This window comes from Lolium rigidum, chromosome 7 (genome assembly GCF_022539505.1).
Source record: "Lolium rigidum isolate FL_2022 chromosome 7, APGP_CSIRO_Lrig_0.1, whole genome shotgun sequence".
In the NCBI taxonomy this organism is placed as follows: Eukaryota; Viridiplantae; Streptophyta; class Magnoliopsida; order Poales; family Poaceae; genus Lolium; species Lolium rigidum.
In genome coordinates this window covers 316,381,694-316,405,270 of record NC_061514.1, presented here as the reverse complement: position 1 = coordinate 316,405,270, position 23,577 = coordinate 316,381,694, and the positions used below count along the sequence as shown (strand labels likewise).

At 46.3% G+C, this 23,577-nt stretch overlaps 2 protein-coding genes and 1 non-coding gene across 3 annotated transcripts; 2 read left to right on the top strand and 1 right to left on the bottom strand.

Moving 5' to 3' along the window:
- The first annotated feature begins 10,293 nt into the window (after positions 1–10,293).
- On the top strand, positions 10,294–16,154 carry LOC124670578 (ubiquitin-activating enzyme E1 3). The gene is made up of 6 exons (XM_047207067.1): positions 10,294–10,540; positions 11,513–11,730; positions 11,886–12,680; positions 12,764–13,632; positions 14,115–14,547; positions 15,294–16,154. Exons 1-6 carry the CDS (start codon positions 10,294–10,296, stop codon positions 15,888–15,890), a joined length of 3,159 nt encoding a protein of 1,052 aa, XP_047063023.1. The 3' UTR covers positions 15,891–16,154.
- Positions 16,155–18,524: 2,370 nt separating this feature from the next.
- On the top strand, positions 18,525–21,579 carry LOC124675260 (protein MALE DISCOVERER 2-like). The gene is made up of 6 exons (XM_047211328.1): positions 18,525–18,735; positions 18,816–18,885; positions 19,630–20,075; positions 20,160–20,350; positions 20,444–20,576; positions 20,738–21,579. The coding sequence occupies exons 1-6, from the start codon at positions 18,645–18,647 to the stop codon at positions 21,319–21,321; spliced, it is 1,515 nt and encodes a 504-aa protein (XP_047067284.1). The 5' UTR covers positions 18,525–18,644; the 3' UTR covers positions 21,322–21,579.
- A 587-nt stretch (positions 21,580–22,166) lies between these two features.
- LOC124679848 lies at positions 22,167–22,286 on the bottom strand. Its single transcript, XR_006995277.1, has one exon. It is a non-coding gene; the product is annotated as a U5 spliceosomal RNA (small nuclear RNA).
- Between the last annotated feature and the right edge of the window lie 1,291 nt (positions 22,287–23,577).

Sequence of the window (23,577 nt, the reverse complement as noted above, 5' to 3'; positions counted from 1 at the left end):
TAATTTGGCTAAGATGTGCATGAAATTCAATTTCATATCTATATGCACATAGTATTGTGGAGTTTGTCCTAAATGTTGTAGTGTGTCTAACTACTTTGAACCCAATTAGTTTGGGGACCTTTTTGTACTTACCTTTGTGTTAGGTACAATGGGTATGCATTGGATGCTTGTCTCACTCTTGGGGAGAAGTGGTGACTCAATGGTAACTTGAGGCAAGCTAGGATGGTCAACGAACACATATCTACTACATCCTCACCAATGCTATCTCGGTAACAAGTATCTTCTCATGCATATTTTTCTAGCATCCAACCATGTGGTTGCATCTTGGCATGAATCTCTTCATTTGCAAATGTTGTGCTTCTTGCTAAAATCTTAACGAAACCTCTTTATTGCGAATGTGAGTAATTTGAGATGAGCACATATGTTGGGAAGTATATAAAATCATGATCATGATTCACCCATCCCATCTATGCCTATCTAGCAATTTTATTGCATATCAATTCCTCAAGCCTCTCACATGTGCAATATCGATGAAAGTGCAAATTGAGTTATTTCTTTTAGTATCCTCGTTTGTGATACTTGTTGCCTTTCTCAAAGCATCCCAACTATCTTCTATCCCTTGTGGATATTTGTGATGTATTTTATGTGTTTATGGTTGAAGTTCATGAATGTACCATAAGATAAAATTGAGCCTTTGGCCATGCTATTAAGCAAAAATTCTTATTGGTATATTGCATGACTTTGTCTTGGATATCATGCTATATTTCTTGTGTATCTATTTTGTGTGTGCATGTTTCTTTGTGGATAAATATCTTTGTGATATTGCTCACTTAGAGAAACTTATACACATAAGAGATGATACATCTCCATTCGATATCTTATTTATTTGTTGCGTGTTGATTGGTCATGCTAAGCAATATAATTCATTGAAGACTATGATGATGCTTTTTGCTCATCCTTGTAATAGTCTTATAATATGCTTTATCATGCCTTTCACATATCCTCTTGGTTGAGCCTTTTATTATGGTGCCTCTTACTTGTTGCTCAACCATTTGTTTGTTGCAAGTGTTAAGCTTAATTTTCTATCTATGATCTATTGCAAATGTTTGTGTTTTAAATGGTAATGAGGGAGTGAGGATTCCATGTTATGCATATTGCATTCAAATGCAACATTTTAATTTATGCATGTACCTTGGGGAGCTTCCTCATTTTATTTAAGGCACTATTTTGTGGTGATCATTAGAGTTTGATTCACTTGGTATCTTTTGTTTTGAATGATATTATGGGAGTGATGATTCCATGTTTGTGCACTTTATACTCCAAACGCAAATTTTCTAGTTTTGTGCACAAACCTTGGGGAGCTTCCTCATATTATTTAGATCAATCTTCTTGACCTTATCATAATATCTATCTTTCTTTTGGTATCTTTTTTGGTTCATTTGGTTGCTTGCTTCATTTGTTGAGGCCTCTTGACTTTCTTATCTTTTTGCAATCTTTGATCCTATCCATAGTGTGATTCCTTCCGAATATTCGTCATTGGATACGTGCATTTGATTCCACTCAAATTATGAGAAATGCACATGGTATGGATGAACTCTCACTATGTTGGCCTTCTAAATTTTTCACCAATTTCGGCAATTGGTGCCAATGGGGGAGAAGTTTGGAGGGTTGAAGGGAATTTGGTTATGTCTTTGCTTTTGTGCTTAAGCATGTGCCTTTATTGCATTGCATCTTGTTGCTTTGCATAGTTGAATATTTAGAGAAAACTCCACTAGGCTTTGAATGTCAATGTATGCTCTTGCATATATTATCGGGGAGTTTGCTCTATGTATTCAACTTGTTTGTTACTTAAATTCCTTATATAAACCCTCTCAAAGAGATTGTCATCAATTACCAAAATGGGGGAGATTGAAAGTGCATGGAGCCCCCATATGTGGTTTTGGTAATTAATGACAATCCCTATGGACTAATGTTTGCATTGAGTTATATTTGTAGGAGTTGTCCATAGGCAATACTTGAACCATATGTTGGCTTCAAGGTTGCATTAAGAAGAAATTGATGAAGGATATCAAGTATCAAGTATGTCTTGAAGATGAAGATGAAGTGAGCCCTCAAAGTTAACTTCAAGACATCAACATGATGAAGAATGAAGAAATGAAGTGCAAGTTCAAGATGAGCCATCTCTAATAGATCATTTGCTTGAAGCTTGCCATCCATATGGTGATCATGGATATGTGAAGATGTGCTGAAGAAGAAGCTCTCCCATGGTGGATTATGGGGGAGCAATCCACAAGACTTCATCAAGCAAGCACAATGAAGAAAGGCGTTCCATCTTGTTGTGATCAAGATCGTCTTCATCGAGCTCAAGAGGAACGCGCAAGGTTAAGGTTTGCTCTTGATAGGGTTTCTTTCTTACCGGTCTCATGGTGTAGTTGGAAACCGGTTTATAGTTTAGTTGTCGTACTATCAAGAGGGCTCTCGAGTGATTAACTCGATCGCATCGTTCGGAGAGAGCTCAAACCTTTGCATCCTTGCATCATATTTCTTGGTTGTTATTTGGATCTTATCCATGTGGTGATTTAGAGCTTGTGGTTATTTCCATAGCAAGCTCTAGTTCATCGAAAACGGATTCCGCATGAATCACTTGTTGCGTTTTCGATATTGGAGTTTTTCTCGGTTTCTCGTATTGAGAGGTTTCACTCTAAAATACATAGAAAAACCTACCCCACTTGTTCTTAAGCTTTTCACTCTTTGTGGGGTAGCTCTTGTCATCTTCTTTACAACAAAATTGGTTTCACCTAAATCCGAGTTTCCTAACTCAAGTTGTTGCATTTTCCATATTGGAGGTTTTACCGGTTTTGTTGTTTATAGATAGGTAAAACCTTTATCCATTTATTTCTATCCTACCTTACTGGACTATGATGGTTTCCTGCATGATCTTGTAGAGCTTTTTACTAGCTTCGAAACGAGCCCAAGATCATCAAAATCGGAGTCCGGATGCAAAAGTTCTTGAAGTTTTCGTGAAGCAGTTTTTTGGCCGGAAGTTCCGGAACTTCCGCCCTACTTCCGGTGAACTTCCGGAAATGACGAATCTGCACGCAGAAAGTATACTGTAAGCATTCCGGGGACGCCCGACTTCACCCGTAAGTTGGCCGGTACTTCCGGGGGGCGGAAGTTCCGCCCCAAATGACCGGAAGTTCCGGTTTTGACGAGTTTTGTGCATAACGGGCAGATTTCTCTTGCCCTATTTAAGGGGGTCTTCTTCCCCAAAGTTTCCTAACCGTTTGAGCTCGTTTTTGCCTCCATTGTTGACCTTCTTTGAGCTTGCTATCTCCCTCTCCCTCCCATGAATCTTGCAACTATTTGAGAGATAGATAGAGGAGATCTAGATCTACACCTTCACCAATCAAATCCTTCTCTTTGTGATGGGAATCCACTAGATCTAGATCTTGGAGAAATTTGGTGTTCCTTCTCCTATTTGTTCTTCCTCTCTTATTCCCCCAATAGCTTTTGTAGCTTTGTTGGAATTTGAGAGAGAAGGACTTGAGCATCTTTGTGGTGTTCTTGCCATTGCATTTGGTGCATCGGTTTGAGTTCTCCACGGTGATTCGTGGAAGTGAAAGCAAGAAAGTTGTTACTCTTGGGTTCTTGGAACCCTAGACGGATTTGAGGCCTTTGTGGCGATTTCTTGGGAGCCTCCAATTAAGTTGTGGATGCGTGCCCCAAGCTTTGTGTAAGGCCCGGTTTCCGCCTCGAAGGAAATCCCTTAGTGGAACCGTGACCTAGGCCTTTGTGGTGAGGGTCACCGGGAGATTTAGGTGAGGCGCCTTCGTGGCGTTCGGTGTGTGGTGTGAGTACCGCATCTTGGGGTGAGGCCTTTGTGGCGTTGGTGTGCATCGAGCAACCACACCTCAAGGTGAGCCTCTTGTGGCGTTCGGGAGCACTAAGCAACCGCACCTCTCCACCGGAGATTAGCACTCGCAAGAGTGTGAACTCCGGGATAAATCATCGTCTCCCGCGTGCCTCGGTTATCTCTATACCCGAGCTCTTTACTTATGCACTTTACCTTGTGATAGCCATCGTGCTTGAAGTTATATATATCTTGCTATCACATACTTGCTTGTATTGCTTAGCATAAGTTGTTGGTGCACATAGGTGAACCATTGCTTAGAATAAGTTGTTGGTGCACATAGGTGAACAATAGTATATAGGCTTTGGGCTTGACAAAGTAAACGCTAGTTTTATTCCGCATTTGTTAAACCCATCTCGTAAAAGTTTTAAATCGCCTATTCACCCCCCCTCTAGGCGACATCCGTGTCCTTTCACATGGGTCAGATTGGAAATCCGCTCCCGGGGCCTTGCTTCCCATCCCAGGGACGACACACGTGCCAAATATGGCCTCGGTCCGACAAACTATGCGGTTTCACAGGCTGTTTCCTACTCATTTCCCTAAAAGTCATAGAACTCCTGACGTGATAGCTCTGTTTGTGAAGGGTTTTCCAAAATAATTGTTGTATCCTAATTCCGACTTTTGGAGTGGTTACTAGCATACATAAAATAACGCAATGCGGCTCCGCGAGATTTTCTGACTTCATTTAAATTGCCATCTGGCCAAAACGGGCCCCCACAGAGATGCGGTATGGCCGTACCGGGCGCGCTAGTGCACCCGTACACCGTTGCACTAAACGAAAAAAATTAGCACATAAAGTGATGTGTTGTAGACCTAAAAACATTTTCCCGGAATTTATTGAGGATTCAGCGGGACATCGCAGGAAGCCGCATGGATTCCCAGATAGCTAGCGCGCACATATGGCATATGATATGTGGTACGAAGGCGGTGTCCTACCACTACACGGAGGTCTCGCGTAATACTAAAATGCGCCCATGTAGTTGCTTCACAAAAAAAAACCCATTTTGGCACCCGAAAATGAAAAAACCATCGCCCATGGTTCGGATTGGAAATCCGCTCCCGGGGTCTTGCTTCCCATCCTAGGGACCACACACGTGCCAAATATGACCTCGTTCCGACAAACTACGTGGTGTCACGGGCCATTTGGTACTCATTTCCTTTAAACGCCATAGAACTCCGGACTTGATAGCCCTGTTCGTGAAGTGTTTTCCAAAATAATTGCCGTATCACAATTCCGTCTTTTGGAGTGATTACTGGGACACATAAAATGACGCCATACGGCTCTGCGGGATTTTCTGACTTCGTTTAAATTGTCATCTGGCTAAAACGGGAACCCGAGGACATATAAGAAAGTGTTTGAATTGTTACTATATTAACATGATACTCTACATTATTCAAATATGCATTATTTTGATATAAACGGATAGAGGATGTTTTTCTGAACATTTTGATACCTTATACGTATTTTTCTAACATCATATGAATTAGTTATGATTTTTACAAAATTAGACAAACTTGAAAAATAGCCTACGCCGAGGGTGGCCGTCGGCGTAGTCCTGTCTACGCCTAGGGCCAAAGATATGCGAGAGCTGCCCTCGGCGTAGACCTTGCTACGTCGACGGCAACGCTACGTCGGGGGTCGGATGGACAGGCTGACCTGACCGGGCCATACGCCGACGGCCCCGACTTTTGGCAGTCGGCATATAAAAAGCCCTCGGCGTATCGCGCCATGGACTGCCATTAATTTGGCATCGTATGAGATGCTTTTACCATAGTGTTACCTTGATTGATTTCTTTTTAGAGTCGGTTAAAGAATGTTGTGCTTAAGGATATATAAAAGCACGGAATTAGAGTGGAACTCGGAGCCTGTACGTGTGTATAAAATACAGGAAGGGCGTGCGCACCTGGCAAAAATCTTTCCCAGCATCCCGCCATGGACGACGATACGGCACCGGAGACGCGGCACGTACCGCACGAGGTCGTCTGGCAGATCCTGCTTCTTCTCCCCGTCAAGTCGCTCATCCGCTTCACCTGCGTCTGCAAGACCTGGCGCAGCACCATCACCGGCGACGAGTCCTTCCACCGCAGCCATCACCGCCTCCAACAGCCGTGCGTGCTCATCGCGCCGCTGATCAAAACCAGCAACGGCGGCGACGGGCGCCGTTCTTCTATCACCAACCTAAAGGTCACCATCCCCGGCCTGTACCGGTGGGAGAGGAAGAGCCATGGCGCCGCCACCCTCGTTCAGGCCACGGACTCCTTCCCCGCGGAGGAAGCGAGCCACAGGTCCGTGCACTGCGACGGTCTCGTGCTGATGCCGATGGGCCGCACGGTGAGGGTGCTCAACCCGGCCACACGCCGCGTTCTCACCCTGCCCCCCTGCGGGCTCCGCAACAACTTCGTGCCGAATCGGCCTTCCTGGCTCATCCAAGGGCCGTAAGGCCTCGGCCACGACCCTCGCTCCAACACCTACAAGGTCGCCCGTTTCTTCTACCGCTACTGGGACGCGCCCATGGAGAGCGGTCACCACTACAGCTACGAGATGGAGGTGTTCACCATCGGGAGGGATCAGCATTGGCGTGAGACGGCTGCGCCACCGCCGTACCCTGTCATCGCAGGTCAGACGACGACCTTCTTCAAAGGCTCCTTGCTTTGGATAATAGACGAGTCGATGCTTCAGAAGGATGATCCACATGTCCGAGGTTTCCTCCGCTTCAACCTGGAGGACGAGTCTTTCAGTGTCACGCCAGCGCCTCCCGGGTGCCCCAAGCTCCGAGACATGGCACCCAACTTAGCCGAGATGGGCGGGGAACTGTACCTTGCTCATGAAGGGCCCAGACACGGATCACCCTCAGGTCACCCGATATGGGTGTGTGGCGATGTGGACGGCCCCGATCCACCGCGATGGGTTCAACGCAATGCCATCAGGGGGCCACACTATATTCATATGATAGCCGCATTCGATGACGGTGTGGTGATCCAAGGTGCGTATAACAATCTCATGTGCCTTGATAGCGAGCGTTGGCAAGGTGTCAGGCATGTGGCTAGAATGCATGACTTGAAATATCGCCATCCTGACACAAACACTTTTGTTGAGTACACGGAAGAAGTTGCCCTTGCCTTCGATGTAGTCCCATATGTTCCAAGCCTGGTCCCTGTTTAATTAGCTAGTCACTAGAAAAGAGAGTGTGCAACTGGATTTGCATGGGAAGGCGAATAAAGGGGTCGAGAATCATTTTGGGATCATTGTGCACTTGTACCCTTTTAGACATTGTTGTATAACAACATTTTGCAGTGCACAAGGATATAGATTGACCAAGAAGGTTGTCAACATTGCAGATTGCAGAAGTTGCCAAGGTGGACATTCCTCTAATGTTGGTTTACTTTCGGTAGTCTGTCCTTGAGATATACTACCTCCGTTTCAAATAATAAGCCTTATATTTTCTTAAAGTTAAACTATGTAAAGTTTAATCAAGTTTTCAGGAAAAAATGTTAATATGGACAATCTAAACTCATCATCGTTAGATTTATCATGAAATATATTTTTATATGATATCTACCCTCAATAATTTTTTCTAAATATTTGATCAAACTTTGCTTAGCTTGACTTTTCCAAGAAAAAATATAAATCTTATTATATAAAACGGAGGCAGTAAACCTTTCTCCATTCCCTAAATGACCGATGTATGAGTAGTTAGCTACATCATTCCTGTTGATAGCTCTACTTTAGTCTTCTAAACTGTTCGTTGTGCTGCACTCGTCCTGCAGCTCCTGCCCTTTTGTAAGAGTCAAATAGTTGGATGAATAGAATGGCACACTGGTTACCATTAACCAACATGTTTTTGAAATTAGTTTGGTGGTCTTTGTGTGCCCATTATCATCTTCCACCTCCAGTGTATTCAGCATTGTGGCTGGGATCGAGGTGTTCCTTCTATACATTTTTTTAGAAAAGAAAATATAGATTTTTTTCGATAAAGAGCATATATTAATATCACGGAGATACCAATTACACCCATCATCTGCAACAACATCATGTCCTAATGGCATAAAGGATGCACACAGCTAAAAAAAAGAGAAGAATTACAAAAAAGAAAAGTCCCGCTATGGAGATCGAAAACTTGAAACAAAAACACTAACACTGTCAAGACAACACCAGAAGATCAGCTTCTCCATAAGCGACGCCTCCAAGAAGGAAACAATGCATAAACGCTGTCGTCGCCCGATCACAGGTCTTAAGTTTTCACCCTAAAGAAAGTCCTCTCTCTCAAAACAAACCTTCAACAAGAACATTGCCAGTCACAACCAATTAAGGCTAGACCTTGGATTTTTATCTTGAAAGATTGAATCCTGAACTTCTCCTGTGCAGTCTCCCCCACATAAAGTCAATGTTTGAAGTCATGAAGCTCCAAACCAATTCCACCTCACCACCAAGATCCGACCACCGTTTGCTTTTCCACCGATCTCGGATTTCATGACCTTCTCCCACCAGCACCATGGAAAGAAAACGAGCTCCATGATATTAACATCCAGCAGAGCTTCGAAGCGCTCCCTGTGAAACCAAACGGTCAGATAAAAACATGGGTGCGCACGACCGAAAACACCCAATCCAGCAATCTTGGCATTGATCGCACAATGAATTTCGCCGACAGGGCCTTCCGGAACACGATAATCCATCCAACCCGGTGGAAAGAAGCTTCCGACCGACCTTCACTTGACGTGAGAGAAACCCTAGGACAACCACCTTTATTAGGCAGAACGACAGGAAGAGGAGGCCGCCCCTGACCACAGACCCGGTGACCACCGTGGGCCATGGGCCACCACCAAGCACGACCACGCCACCGGAGACGCCGGATCCACGGCCGCCAGGGTCACCCCCGCCGCTAGCCGCATCCCCAAGCATCACCTAGCCGCCGGGGCAGCCAAGCGCGACGCGTCGCCGGGGCAGCCAAGCGCGACGCGCCGCCAAACCACCGCCCGAGTTTTCCACCCCGGATCCCCATCCTCAGACCGACCACCTCCAGCGTAGGAGATGGACACCACCGGTTAGGATCCCGACCATCCTCAGCGATGCAGGGATAGCCCGGGGAAGACTCCACACCGACGACGGGAATTCGTAGTAGAGCTTGTTGTAGTAGACAAACGGAAAGTCATCAAGCTAAGGCCCCAAAAGACCAGCGCACCCGAACAACAACCATCACCAATGATGACAACCATAGATCGGAAGAGACTGACATAAAACCACACCAACAAATACGAAAACCGATCGAATCCCAGGAGATCCGCCGAAAATACAACTCCACACACACTTCACCAGTGCTAGGCGCACTGCCGGAGCGAGGATGGGCCTTATTCTGGCTCCAAGATGTAGCCGCCGCCTCACCATCCCAAAAAAGGACACTTAAAAACAATATAAATTAAGAACGAAAACTCCCCACCGGCGAGCCCTAAAGTCACCGGAGATGGAGCGAACCGGCAGCATCGTCAGTGAGGAGTACGAAACCCTAGATGAGTTGTAGCCGCCGCCTTTGTATATCTTCTCTTGGCTCACGTACCCTTCTTTCAGCTTCTCTTGATTAGTTCCTTCCGCTTCTTTTCTTGGAGTGCGTACGTATGAATTTTGATGGATCACATCAGGTAAGTTAATATCGGGTACCTGATATACAGTATCAGGTGTGCTCACATCAGGTAGTACCCCCTTTGCAAAAAAACAAGTGATGTTCTAGGTTTTATCCTAACTCAAACTTCTCTAACTTTGACCGAAGTTATAGGAAAATCTGTCGATACCTACAGCGCAAAATTTATACAGTACGGAAATTCATTATATAATAAATGTAATCAAACTAATTTGGTGTTTTAGTCTAGATGCTGATATTTTTTTACAATATTTCTAAATTTTAAAGTAACTCAACTTAGGACACGTTTAAAACTTCAATTATTTTGAAACAAAACAGAACGAGTACAGCTGATATTCGAATTCGGTGCCCATTTGAAATGAATGGACCTCGCTTAGAAATGTGCCCTAAATTCGTACCCAGCCATCCATCCACACCAGTTTCCGCGGCGTCTCCCGTATAAAACCTCCCCGTCAGCTTCCATTCCACCCCAGTCCAAACACACCACCGCCGCCTCCCCGCCGCTCACACCAGGAATCAATACTTCCCCAAGCTCTCGCCCCAAACCTAGCCGCCTCCGCCGATCCCTTCCCTCCCGCCGCCGGCGAGCTCGCCGCCCCCGCCCCTGCAGGTAAGCGTCGCATCCGATTCCTCCCACCCCACTCCGCCGATTGGTATTTACGTCGCGCGGCGTGGGGTGGCGTGCTGTTCCGGATTGGGGTTTTCGACATGAGGTGCTTACGGCGGCTGCTGCGCAGGGGTCTGCGCTCCATGCTCCCCTCCAAGAGGCCCTCCGATGCGGCGGAGCCCGAGGTCGACGGCGCCGGGGACGCCAAGAGGCCCAAGCTCGGGGAACCGGAGAGGGCGGACCGGAACGGGGCCGCGCCGCCGCCGCCGCAGGAGATCGACGAGGACCTCCACAGCAGGCAGCTCGCGGTGTACGGCAGGGAGACCATGCGCCGGCTCTTCGCCTCCGACGTCCTCGTCTCCGGGCTCAACGGGCTCGGCGCTGAAATCGGTTTGTCGAACCCTTCCATGTACTCCGTTTTTATTTCGGCGCAATGACATGTCGTGTAGATGCGAAATTGTCCTGGAAATTATTACCCCAACTCTGCTAGAATTACTGATATTAATTTCTGCACCATTGTCTATTGGATGTAGATTGACTGGTCCATGGGGGTTGTGTTTTTGTCCGCTGTAGTGTGATATTGCCCCAACTCTGGTAGATATATTGATCTGAAATTTCTGAAAGGTTTTACGCTCGTGTTGGGGATGTAATGGTCCATAACAGCTCAACTGGATGTTGCTGGATGCTCGTTTTGTTACCAATGGGGATGAAACCTGGGGATGGGGGATCAATGCTTGTGCTGTTTGTGTCTAATTAAGTGTAGACTGACTCCATTCCATGTAGATTGACTGCTATATGGGGTGTGTTTTTGTCTGCTGTATAGCTGATTGTGTTTTGTCTGCTGTGTAGCTGATGATATGCCCCAACCCCGGTAGGGATATTAATCTGAATTTTCTGGAAGTTTTTAATGACTCCTGCTGGGAGTGTAATGGTTTATAACAGCTAAACTGAAAATTACTGGATGCTCGTTTCATTACCAGTGGGAGTGAAACCTGGGGATGGGGGATGAATGCTCGTGCTGTTTGTACCTAAGTTTTCTATGTTTATGCTAGTTAGTAGGTTTAGCATGTTAGGTAACTAACATGAGGCATATTAATCTGAATTTTCTGGAATTTTTTAATCACTCCTGTTGGGAATGTAATGGTCCATAACAGCTAAACTGAAAATTTCTGGATGCTCATTTCAGTACCAGTGGGAATGAAACAAGGGGATGGGGGATGAATGCTTGTGCTGTTTGTACCTAAGTTTTCTATGTTTATGCTAGTTAGTAGGTTTAACACGTTAGGTAACTAATATGACAGAGCTCTCATGTGTTATGTTCATCGAATCATATTAAACATGTATGCTGACATTTCTTTGCAGCGAAGAATCTTGCCCTTGCTGGAGTCAAGTCTGTCACTATACATGATGTAAAGAATGTGGAGATGTGGGACTTGTCTGGCAATTTCTTTCTGTCTGAGGACGATATCGGGAAGAACAGGGCCGCTGCTTGTGTAGCTAAGCTGCAAGAGCTGAACAATGCTGTTCTTATCTCAGCTCTGACAGAGGAACTAACAACCGAGCATCTGTCCAAGTTCCAGGTTTGTCTCCAGTCCTTACTGTCAAAATCCAATGTTCTCCACTTGCAAACTTTTTGTCGCTGAATACTGACCTTATCTGTTGCGTGCTGAAAGCACCACTTTATGACTTCATACATTGATATGACTGTATAACTCACAGCTTATTTTCATGGCAGGCTGTTGTTTTCACTGATATAGGTTTAGACAAGGCTTATGAATTCAATGACTATTGTCACAATCACCAGCCTCCTATTTCCTTTATCAAATCTGAAGTGTGTGGCCTTTTTGGTAGTATATTTTGTGACTTTGGACCAAACTTTACTGTTCTTGATGTTGATGGCGAAGATCCACATACTGGTATAATTGCATCCATCAGCAATGATAATCCTGCACTGGTATCCTGTGTTGATGATGAACGGCTTGAGTTCCAAGATGGTGATCTTGTTGTTTTCTCTGAGGTCCATGGTATGGCGGAACTGAATGATGGAAAACCAAGGAAGGTTAAGAATGCCAGGCCATTCTCATTTAGCATCGAGGAGGACACAAGTAGCTTTGGCATTTACGTAAAAGGTGGAATTGTTACACAGGTGAAGGAACCAAAGGTGTTATGCTTCAAGGCACTAAGAGATGCCATGAGAGATCCTGGAGAGTTTCTTCTGAGTGACTTTTCAAAGTTTGATCGCCCCCCTGTGCTTCACCTGGCATTTGAAGCTCTGGATAAGTTTAGGAAAGACTATGGACGCTACCCTGCTGCTGGTTGTGAGGAGGATGCTCAAAGTTTCCTAAAGACTGCTGCTGCTATTAATGAAGCCTCAGTTGATCGCAAGCTGGACACTATTGATGAGAAACTATTCCGACAGTTTGCAAGTGGTTCTCGAGCTGTTTTGAACCCTATGGCTGCGATGTTTGGTGGTATTGTTGGTCAAGAAGTTGTGAAGGCGTGTTCAGGGAAGTTCCATCCGCTCTATCAGGTTTGTGTTGTGATCCTCCTGTCTTCTTTGTTCTTATTATTGTCACACATCATCCTTGTCTGATAAAGCTCCAATTCATGCAGTTCTTCTACTTTGACTCTGTTGAATCCCTGCCAACATATCCATTGGATCCCCAAGACTTGAAGCCATCAAACAGCCGCTATGATGCCCAGGTCTCTATATTTGGTTCCAAGCTTCAGAAGAAAATGGAGGAGGCTAATACTTTTGTTGTGGGGTCTGGCGCTCTTGGATGTGAATTCCTGAAAAACCTAGCATTAATGGGAGTGTCTTGTAGCAGCAAAGGAAAGTTAACTATAACAGATGATGATATCATTGAGAAAAGTAACTTAAGCCGCCAATTCTTATTTCGTGACTGGAACATTGGACAGGCAAAGTCTACTGTAGCTGCTACAGCCGCTAGTGCTATCAACCCCAGCCTTCACATTGATGCTCTTCAGAACCGTGCTTGTCCAGATACTGAGAATGTTTTCCATGACACATTTTGGGAGGGCCTAGATGTAGTCGTCAATGCACTTGATAATGTCAATGCCAGGATGTATATGGACATGAGGTGCCTGTACTTCCAGAAGCCACTATTGGAGTCAGGTACATTGGGTGCGAAGTGCAATACTCAAATGGTGATTCCTCACCTTACTGAAAATTATGGGGCTTCAAGAGATCCTCCTGAGAAGCAGGCACCTATGTGCACAGTCCATTCTTTTCCACACAACATTGATCATTGCTTGACATGGGCTCGTTCAGAGTTTGAGGGTTTACTTGAGAAAACACCAAATGAAGTAAACTCTTTTCTGTCTAACCCTGCTCAATATGCTGCGGCCATGAGGAAGGCAGGTGATGCTCAAGCAAGAGAATTGCTTGAGCGTGTCTCTGAATGTCTTGACAAGGAGCGGTGTAATACATTTGATGATTGCATAAGCTGGGCCCGACTGAAGTACGTTCTCTCTGCTGCTTATGTTAGTTGCATTCTCTCTTGTATGAATTTTGTTACATATTTTGCTTGGTCCTCCACTGGATTTTAAATTTAAGTTATTTTCCTAGATAATTCTACATCTTCCTAATCACAAAGATTAGTTGAATCCACCAGGCATGTATTACTTCTTTCGATTCATATTCTTCGATGTTAATATAGATGTATCTAGACACATTTTAGTTTTAGATACATCCATTTTAGCATCAAGTAATATGGATCGGAGGGAGTACCAGATTTGGCAGTTTTCACTTTTATATTAACGTCCAAGCGTGTAACATGTGTAGACAGCACTGTTGAGAACTTGAGATTCCATAACCTTGCTATGTACGAGGCATATGAAGTACCGTTCTCTTATATTTCTCTTTTCCATTGGAGATGTGTAGCTCATTTCTGTGCTTCAGTTTTTGGCTCAAGTTAAAGTCCCCTTTTTCATTTGTTTCCAGATTTGAGGACTATTTCTCAAACCGTGTGAAGCAGCTCACATTCACTTTTCCTGAAGATGCTGCCACTAGTATGGGTGCCCCATTCTGGTCTGCCCCCAAGCGCTTCCCTCGTGCGCTGCATTTTTCAGCTGCTGATCCATCTCACCTTAACTTCATCATGTCTGCTTCGATATTGAGAGCGGAGTCAAATGGGGTTGCTATGCCTGAATGGGCAAAGAACACTGCTAAGCTGGCTGATGTTGTAAAGAAGATTGCAGTTCCTACATTCGAGCCAAAGAAAGGGGTTAATATTGTTACTGATGAGAAAGCATCCAATCTTTCCAGCACTTCAGTTGATGATGTTGCTGTTATTGATGATCTTCTGGCTAAATTGCAAGAATATGCCAAGAGGCTACCTCCAGGATTCCAAATGAAACCTATCCAATTTGAGAAGGTAATTATTTCAAATTTCGTTAAAAAAGTGTTCACAAGTATTTGTTATCAGCATAATAACTCTTCTCTACTCCTAGGCATGTAATGTCTGTCTTCCACTTACATAGTTCGTACAATTCTTGTAAATCATGATTTCTTTTTATCTGCCAACTTGTAGCTTATTCTACTTCCAAATGGCACATTGGAGTATTTTGTTCGTCTTGGATTACTATGCAACTATCTATGGCATCTATGTGCTTATGCTGTAACCTGGTGGAAAATACTGTCTGCCTCTTTGAACATGACAACTTTGAAACCCGTACAGCTCCTGCTGTATGTTTCAGGCCTGATGAAATATCTAATATTTTTATTGCCTTGCATAAAGCTTGAAAATATTATACGGTTAGATATTGTTTCACCTTCTGTACCTTGAGATAAACTGGGCTTTCACAGGGATTCCTTATTCCTGGAAGATCCTTTCCATGAGCTTTCTGTTTTATGTTGTTTACTCTTCTCAGTTCTTAAGCATGATGCTTCCACTTGTGTAGTTAGCGCAGACTATGCAAATCATTATTTTCTTATTTGTGATGACTATGGAACTATGTCATCTATGCCCTTATGCTGTATCCTGGTGGAAAATCCCGTCTCTTTAAACACGACAACATTGAAACCTGTACAGCTCCTGCTGTATGTTGTTACTTCAGCTGTCTGTAATCCTTCAACTTTTACATGAAATAGCTGTTCACAGATTTTACTTTGCTTTTACAGGACGATGACACTAACTTCCACATGGATTTAATAGCTGGATTAGCAAATATGCGTGCAAGGAACTACAGTATTCCAGAGGTTGACAAGTTGAAGGCTAAGTTCATTGCAGGGAGAATCATTCCAGCTATTGCAACCTCAACTGCCATGGCCACAGGACTTGTGTGCCTTGAGCTGTACAAGGTCATTGCTGGCGGGCACCCTGTTGAAGACTACCGCAATACATTTGCAAACCTAGCACTGCCACTGTTCTCAATGGCTGAACCAGTTCCACCCAAGGTTATAAAGCACAAAGACATGAGCTGGACTGTGTGGGACCGATGGTCCATCAAGGGCGATCTCACTGTTGCTGAACTCCTGCAATGGTTCGCTGACAAGGGCCTTACCGCCTACAGCATCTCCTGCGGCGCGTCACTGTTGTACAACAACATGTTCCCAAGGCACAAGGATAGATTGACCAAGAAGGTTGCCGACGTTGCCAAAGAAGTTGCCAAGGTGGACATCCCTGAGTACAGGAGGCACTTGGACATTGGCGTGGCCTGCGAGGATGAGGATGAGAACGACGTTGATATTCCTCTCGTGTCAGTTTACTTTCGGTAGTCTGTCCCTCAGATGAACTGTGCTGCATCTTTAGGCCTACTCTCCGAAATTCTGTTAGCTCGCTAGATCACTGGTGTAGTTGGCCGCTCTGATAGCTCTATCCTGCTCTCTTAAACTATTCTTTGGTTGTACTGGTCCTGCAGTTACTGCTCGGTGGTTACAGTTTATAGTTGGGTGAACGACATACATACTGGTTACGGTTAATTGACAGGTTACCAAATTTTGGTGGTATCTACCTTTTTCTGCACACATTATCATATTTCACCTTAAGCAACCTCAGGCTTGTGGCCGAAACTTGATATTCTCCGTCATGTTTTCTTCGTGCATATTATTTGCAGATGCATCATTGTATATATCCATGTGTCACACATAAGGGCATCTCCGGCGGCGCGACGCAAACGGACGCTGAGCGACCGTTTGGGGCCTGTTCCAGCGGGGCGACGCAAAGTGACCGGACCGTCCGCGGAGACGCGCGGACGCTCGGCGGTCGCACGGAGCGTCCGCTCGCGTCCCCACGGGCCCTCATGGCAGCGGCACAACTTCGATCGGCCTCGAATTCACAACGCGCGCCGGTGTGGCAACCGCGGCGACCAATCGCCGCAATGGAGCGCCGAACCGCTGCGGAAGAGCAACCGCCGGCCTCTTCGTTTTACGCGCCGCCGTTAATCCGCGCACATTATAACCCCCGCGTCTACGGTAATTCAAGTTCAACTGTCTCCTTCTTCTTCCTCTTCTTCTTCTTCTTCTCCAACACCGGCACATCATGAGCGACTACACGCTGCCGTCCGACTCGGAGAGCGAGGGCAAGTCGCCCGGATTCCTGCATTGGTGGGAATCGCCGGCGACGCCCAGCGATCCGGGCTCCACGCCCAGCCTACCCTACCTCCACACCGAGTGAGGACGAGGAGGACGGAGGCGACGAATGGCGGCGAAGGCCGGGAGGAGGACGGAGGCGGTGCCGCCGCCGACGCCGACGACGAGGAGGAGGGCCGGGAGGAGGAGGACTCCGACGAGCAAGTTCGCCCGATTGGAGGCGCAGGAGGCGGCGGACGACAAGGCGGCGGCAAGGAAGAAGTCCGAGGCGCTGGCGCGGGCGGCGCGTCGTCGTCCGTTCACCGACGACGACGACGAAGACGCCATTTCTTCCAGTTTCAAGTCCTCGACGGGCGCATCGTCCTCCAGTTCCGACGACGAGGTGACAAGCAAGAGGCGGAGGAGTTTCCACGACGACGACGACGCGAGGCCTTCGAACAAGAAGGCCAAAAAATAGTTTTAGTTTATATGTTTTTAAATTTCTTCTTCTTTGTATGTTAAATATGTTTGAATCTAGTCGATTGACGTATCCGGTTAATTGTTTAGGCTATAATCTATTCGATTGGACCAACATGACATCATGAGTACATCTTTTTCGCGTTTAAAACTTGATCATTCAACTAAATTGAAAAGAAGTAGCACAAAAAAAAAAACAGCTGCATGTCCAAAATGCGTCGGACCGCTGGATGTAGCCCCGACGCAAACGGATATTTCGCCCCTCGCGGTCATTTTGGCGTCCGCGGGGCGACACAAACAGACGCTCGCGAGCATCCAAAATGCGTCGCGCCGCTGGAGATGCCCTAACTCAAGTACTGTAGTGTGTAGTTTTGCATTTAGAGCTAGACAAGGTGTTAGGCTTTGCATTTCTGTTCCTAGGTTAGGCGGAATGAGGAAGTGGATTTTGAGTTCAGCTAACTTGCCAATGCTAGACAACAGAATCATGGAGTACAAGTCACCTAGTACTGTTATTCTTTTTTAGTACGAATGCATCCCCCTTTCTTAGCTGAAAGATTGTGTCAACGACGAAACAAGACAAGCATGTTATCCTACTCGGTCAGATAAAGTGAATCCACTTGCTTTCGCCTCCCTCAACGGTCGACGTAGAACTGGAATCGGTCACGGATAGGTTAGTTGGTGTTACCATTGCTTGAATGAATATTATTCAGTGTCAGGGCAGTTGATAAGAAGGGTCACGTCCAAACCAATGATCAATGCAGCATGTGATGCGAATCGTGTGAGTTAATTGCGTATAAAGAAATGCGGTTGCTAGTCACGGTCAACCGTTGGGGAGGAGTGCCCTCCCGTTAAACAAGATTATAGTAGTATGCTTCATCACCGAACCGTTGTGCTTGGTCTTCCTGTCCATATCTGTGTAAGAAGCACAAGTCGAATTTCCGCGTAATTTTCAAACATTTGCAGAACTCACAGTACTAGTACATTTCTGTAGCTTGGTAATAAATAAATAAATAAACATGAAAGATCAAAGCTAGTTATCCTACTACTAGCAGTCTTCAACTGCTGCCACTCGTGAGTTTTGCCGGTGTTCCCTGCGCCACACGGTACGCAATGCAATTATCCGACGTCGGTGCAAATTGTGCTCGAGATTCAGACACCTGCGCAGTGCGATATTTGTAATCTACTAAATAAGGAAACGATTAAACGCGTTTAAAACTACCAGCAAGAAAAGAAAAGGAAAAGGAAACAATTAAAAAACTTGTCGCCAAGTTGCGGCGTCGCCTTCGTCCATGTTTCCCCTTTTGGCCGTGTCCAACCTTTTTCTCCACCGTTCACGCGTTTCCCAGATCTCCCACCATTCGCCTTGCCACCAAACCAGACCCAGCTGCTTGATTCCTCCCTTTCTCCCCATTTGGTCCCCCCTACCTTCTCCCTCCACCGTCTTGCTGCCATTGCTTCCCTCGAGCTGGCGAACTCTGCCGACTGATGGAGGAGCCGCCTTCGTTGTTGCTTCAGAGGCTTCTCGTGCTGCTGCTTCTGGTTTCTGTCTCTTGTCTGTTCGTCCGCGGCAGTGCAGGTTCGTCTTCTCGGATTCCTTTTCTGCTTCCTGTTGTGTTGTTGGTGAACTGATTTGGGTCGTCCTCTTGGTTTCTGCAGCGACTGGAAGTTTTGGGGCAGTTGGTGCTGAGGAATTGAGCTCGAGCAGGGATGCTCCCGTCGATCTTAGGTGAGTAACAGATTATGCAGCAACCCCTCCATGATTTTCTACTACCTTTATCAGACATGGAATTCAACAGGCTTTAATACTATTTCTCCATGGTTTGGGATGTCTGCGCTGCATAACTTTGAATTGATTGGATATTAGAAACTATGAAATGATCTCAACTTCCCAAGTTCATCAGCCGGTAGGTGGCACTTTTTTTTTTCTTTGGAGGAAGAAAGAGGGGAAAAGGTGGCGCAAGTCTGAATCACGTTTCTTATGGTATTAATCAGGCCAAATATCGGAAATAATTAAACCTGCAGTAACACCGCTTTTATTTGATACCATACGGCTCGAGATAGGCATATGCATATCTGAAATTTTTTTTTTTAACAAGAAGAGACTGCGCAGTTAATTGGCACCTGGGCAAAAACCGTAACACACTTGTTTATCAGAGGCAAACAAGCAAAAGCCCGACACGACATGTAACATGACAATGCCCCCGACACGCTACTCCTACAAACCCTCAACACACACGTCACGACATTGCATAAGTCCAGGAATGTTATCACTAGTGATATTTTGATTTTTGATCAAGTGTTTCTTACTGAACCGTAAGTCCGTAAAGTATGTTCAGAGTGAAGAGAAGATGCACCAGATATTCTAACATTTATTTATTTTTGCATCATGTCCTAGAAACATCAGAATTTCACATTCGAGAAGACTGCTACAGATATTCTAACAATTATTTATTTTTGCATCATGTCCTAGAAACATCAGAATTTCACATTCGAGAAGACTGCTACAGATAGGCGGTGGAAACCAAATTCCTCCACAGCTCCTGTCTCCGTCTCGAGCTCCTGATCACAAGAGGCACAGGCGTCACAGACGATCACACGCACCAACACCGTCGCCTGCTCCATCACCCTCGCCATTCAGCGCACCGCCTAAAGCCTCGCCGTCGCCATCCCCTTCTCCACATTTGGTCAGGCCTTTGCCTTCCGCGCCACAGCCAAATCATGATCCTCAAGTTGATGCTCCGGTTCACGCTTCGAATAAGCATTCCTGGAGAGGCTACGGTATGGTCATAGCAGGGAGTTCAGTTTTCCTTGTAATGGCAGTAGCATCTGTTGTATACTGCCGGGCGAAAAAAGTGGGTACTGTAAAGCCTTGGGTGACAGGGTTAAGTGGGCAGCTGCAACGAGCATTTGTGACAGGTATTCTTCTTTCTATTCGTGTATATAGTATCATATGGCTAGTACTTCGGTTGCACCTTACAACATGGCCAATCATGTTTCCAGGTGTACCATCGTTGAAAAGATCAGAGCTGGAAGCAGCCTGTGAGGATTTCAGCAATATAATTGGTTCTACGGCTAGCTGCATGTTGTATAAGGGAACTTTATCCAGCGGAGTTGAAATAGCAGTTGTGTCAAGTTCAATAGCATCTGCAAAGGATTGGTCAAAAGAATGTGAATCCCAGTACAGGAAAAAGGTAACCTGCCAATAACCTCCCTATGCACACATAAGCTGTTCCTAATGCACTTTTGTTTTTGCGAATCATTGACTGACATCGCTATGGTTTCAGATCTCAAGTTTATCCAAAGTGGGCCACAAGAATTTCATGAATCTGCTTGGCTACTGTGAAGAAGAAAATCCTTTCACCAGAGCGATGGTGTTTGAATATGCTCCAAATGGGACTCTTTTTGAGCATCTCCATGGTATGTCTGTTCTGACTGTATTTTTCTATGTAGAATGTTTCTTCCTATAATCTGTGGACACTTCAAATTTTGTCGAGTTCCAGAACTTCAAATTTAGCATGTGCAGGAAGCCACAGCTGGCTAATCAACAGTATTTGACAATGCCTTTGCTTATGTTGCAGTTAGAGAAGCCGAGAACTTGGATTGGATGGCCCGACTTCGGATATCTATGGGGATAGCCTACTGTCTAGAGCACATGCATAAGCTGAATCCACCTGCCGTGCCAAGGAACTTCAGCTCAAAAACAATCTACCTCACCGATGATTATGCCGCGAAGGTTTCGGATCTTGATTTCTGGAACGGTCGTAAGGGATCCGATTCTGTCACCGATGATTGCACCATGTTAGACACAGATAGCATCGTGCACCAGTATGGCATCATACTGCTGGAGACATTGACCGGGAGAGCCCAGTTCCCTGAGCAAGACTTGCCGCTTGAAAAGTGGGCATCTCTGTACTTCGAAGGCAAGATGCCCCTTGCAGAGCTGATCGACTCGAGCCTGGGTGCCTTCCCTGAAGAAGCTGCTGCCGCGCTGTGCGATGTTGCGAGGTCGTGCATTGATCCAGACCCGAGTAAGAGACCGGAGATGGCGCAAGTGGCAGCCAGGATGAAGGAGATCACGTCGTTGGGGCCCGAGGGAGCGACTCCGAAGGTGTCGCCGCTATGGTGGGCCGAGCTCGAGATCATGTCCGGTGAAGCTAGCTAATGCCTGACACTGAGCTGAGCAGCCCGTTCCTGCTGTGGTCATGAATTCTTTGGTTTGATTTGTTGTTCCTCCTAATCCTGGAAAGTTGGTTGTGGGGTTTAAGTTTAAGTTTGTAGTAGGTTACTGGCATTGTAATGAGGTCTGCCAGCAAATTTGTGGGAGTAAAAAGGGGGAGACGTGGTTCATATCATGTGTTCCTCTGATTTAATTTATCGAATAAGACAATACAGTATCATAAAGGAAGTATGCATAAACAAGACAAGATAAATTACCGAAGAAAACAAAAGCAGAAAATATGATATGGTGCTGAGGAACTGAAAGCAGAAATAAATTACTGACAACATGTTGTAGCATGAGGACCTAAGTACAAACAAAAAAATCATCAGCAAAGTTAGAATGGCTTTGTTAAGCATAAGAAGATGATCCCTACGATGTTTTAGGTTTATCTAACAAATGCACATATCTTGATGCAGCGTTACGTTTTTCTGAAAATGCATACCTTATACATTTGAAGTAATATACAATGGCGTTGTAATGAGGTGTCCTGCAAGCAAATTCGTTGGAGTAAAAAGGGGAGACGTGGTTCATGTCATGCGTTCCTCTGATTTGATTTAATTTGCCGAATAAGACAGAGTACAGTATCATAACGGAAGAATGCATAAACTTGAAAAGATAAATTACCGAAAGCAGAAAACATTATAGGGTGCTGATATTACCAACAGCAGATTGCAACATTTTAAATCATCATCAACAAGCTAAGACCGTTAAGTATAAAAAGATACTTCGAGTTTGAACATACTGCATTCTATTCTATTCAAAAATATTTTCCAAGTTTGAATTGTGGGACCTTCCTCAAGAGAGGAAGGACCCTTCAAAAATTAGCGTATGCTGCTTAATGTGGCGTGCACACGGTATTCTTTAGTAAAAGGCGAAAGAATAGTTCGCTTTGTGCTCACCACGCAGCTGCGTGCTTCTCCAAGTCGACCCTGGGTGCTCTCTTATACACCTCGCTGGCTGCCGCTTCTCTGAGGACTAGCGATGTGGGACTAAAAATGAGCGCTTCAAGCTGCGTTCGACTCGATATCCCGGTCTGCCTTAAAAGATAGAAGGCCGTAGGCCCAAAGCCCCAGCCCACCCCATCGGAAAACAACTTGGGCCTCGAGAACCCGATCACGATTCGTGCACGGCCTGTTCTCGTGTATTTAAGCGATCCACCTGAGCACCGCCGACCCTAGCAAGAAAATCTCGGCACCACCATGGCATCGATCTCGTCGAGTCTCGTGCTGCCATGCCTCGCCTTCCACCGGGCCGCGGACCGGTCGACGGTCCTCTTCAGCGTGCCGGAGAAGAAGGCCATTGACGTCGGTGGTGCCGACATCGCCGACGTCGACGAGGTGCTGGCCAACAAGACCATCCTGCCCACGGCGCGCGGCTACGTGCTCGCCCACGACCCGACCACCATGTCCACCTTCCTCTACAGCCCGCAGAGCCTCCGCAAGATCGACCTGCCGCCGCTAGACCTAGAGGGCGACGAGGACCTGCTCGTGGACTACCACTGCCTGCTCTCCGACGACCCCACCGACCCCAGCTGCGTCGTGCTCCTCGTCGAGCTCGACGATCCCTTCATCCTGTACCACCGCATCGGGGACGACGACGGCCGGACCGAGTGGCACGAGCACGAGTACGACATCGGGTCGCAGCCGTACGACCCGGAGGACTCGACGCTGCTGGAGAAGACCGTGATCACCCCGATCGCGGCGTGCCGCGGCAAGTTCTACTTCAACCCCATGGACGAGATGGGCGTCATCGACTTCTCCTCCTCCGACCGCGACGCCGGCCCGGCGTTCGGGTCGGTCGCCGCCGGGTCCGACGAAAGCGTCACGCTGGCGAAGGTTTTCCTGGTGGAATCCCAGGGGGAGCTCTACAAGGTTAGCCTCCTGTTCGACGTGGCCGACGTGTACACGGTCACGGGCTCGAGCGTTCACGTGATGGATTTCGAGAGCTCGCGGTGGCGCAGGGCGGGCGATCTCGGCGGCCGCGCGTTCGTGCTGTCGCTGTTCAACTTCGGCGCCTCGTGCGAGTCGGGAGGGGAGGCTGGGCTGCGAGGGGACTGCGTGTACGTCGCGTATCCCGTGGCGAGGAAGTTGCTGGTTTTCGATGTCAAGGATGGGAGCATGGAGTCGGTGAAGCTTGACGAAGCTCCCAAATCGGATAAAGCGTTTTGGGTGCTTCCTAGCTGCTAAAATTCAACACGTG

Coding starts and splice junctions, on each gene's coding strand:
- LOC124670578 (XM_047207067.1), top strand. CDS start 10,294: ATGCTCCCCTCCAAGAGGCCCTCCGATGCGGCGGAGCCCGAGGTCGAC. Junction 11,731..11,885: donor AGCATCTGTCCAAGTTCCAG/GTTTGTCTCCAG, acceptor TTTTCATGGCAG/GCTGTTGTTTTCACTGATAT. Junction 14,548..15,293: donor AACCTATCCAATTTGAGAAG/GTAATTATTTCA, acceptor TTGCTTTTACAG/GACGATGACACTAACTTCCA.
- LOC124675260 (XM_047211328.1), top strand. CDS start 18,645: ATGGAGGAGCCGCCTTCGTTGTTGCTTCAGAGGCTTCTCGTGCTGCTG. Junction 20,351..20,443: donor AATCCCAGTACAGGAAAAAG/GTAACCTGCCAA, acceptor CTATGGTTTCAG/ATCTCAAGTTTATCCAAAGT. Junction 20,577..20,737: donor TCTTTTTGAGCATCTCCATG/GTATGTCTGTTC, acceptor CTTATGTTGCAG/TTAGAGAAGCCGAGAACTTG.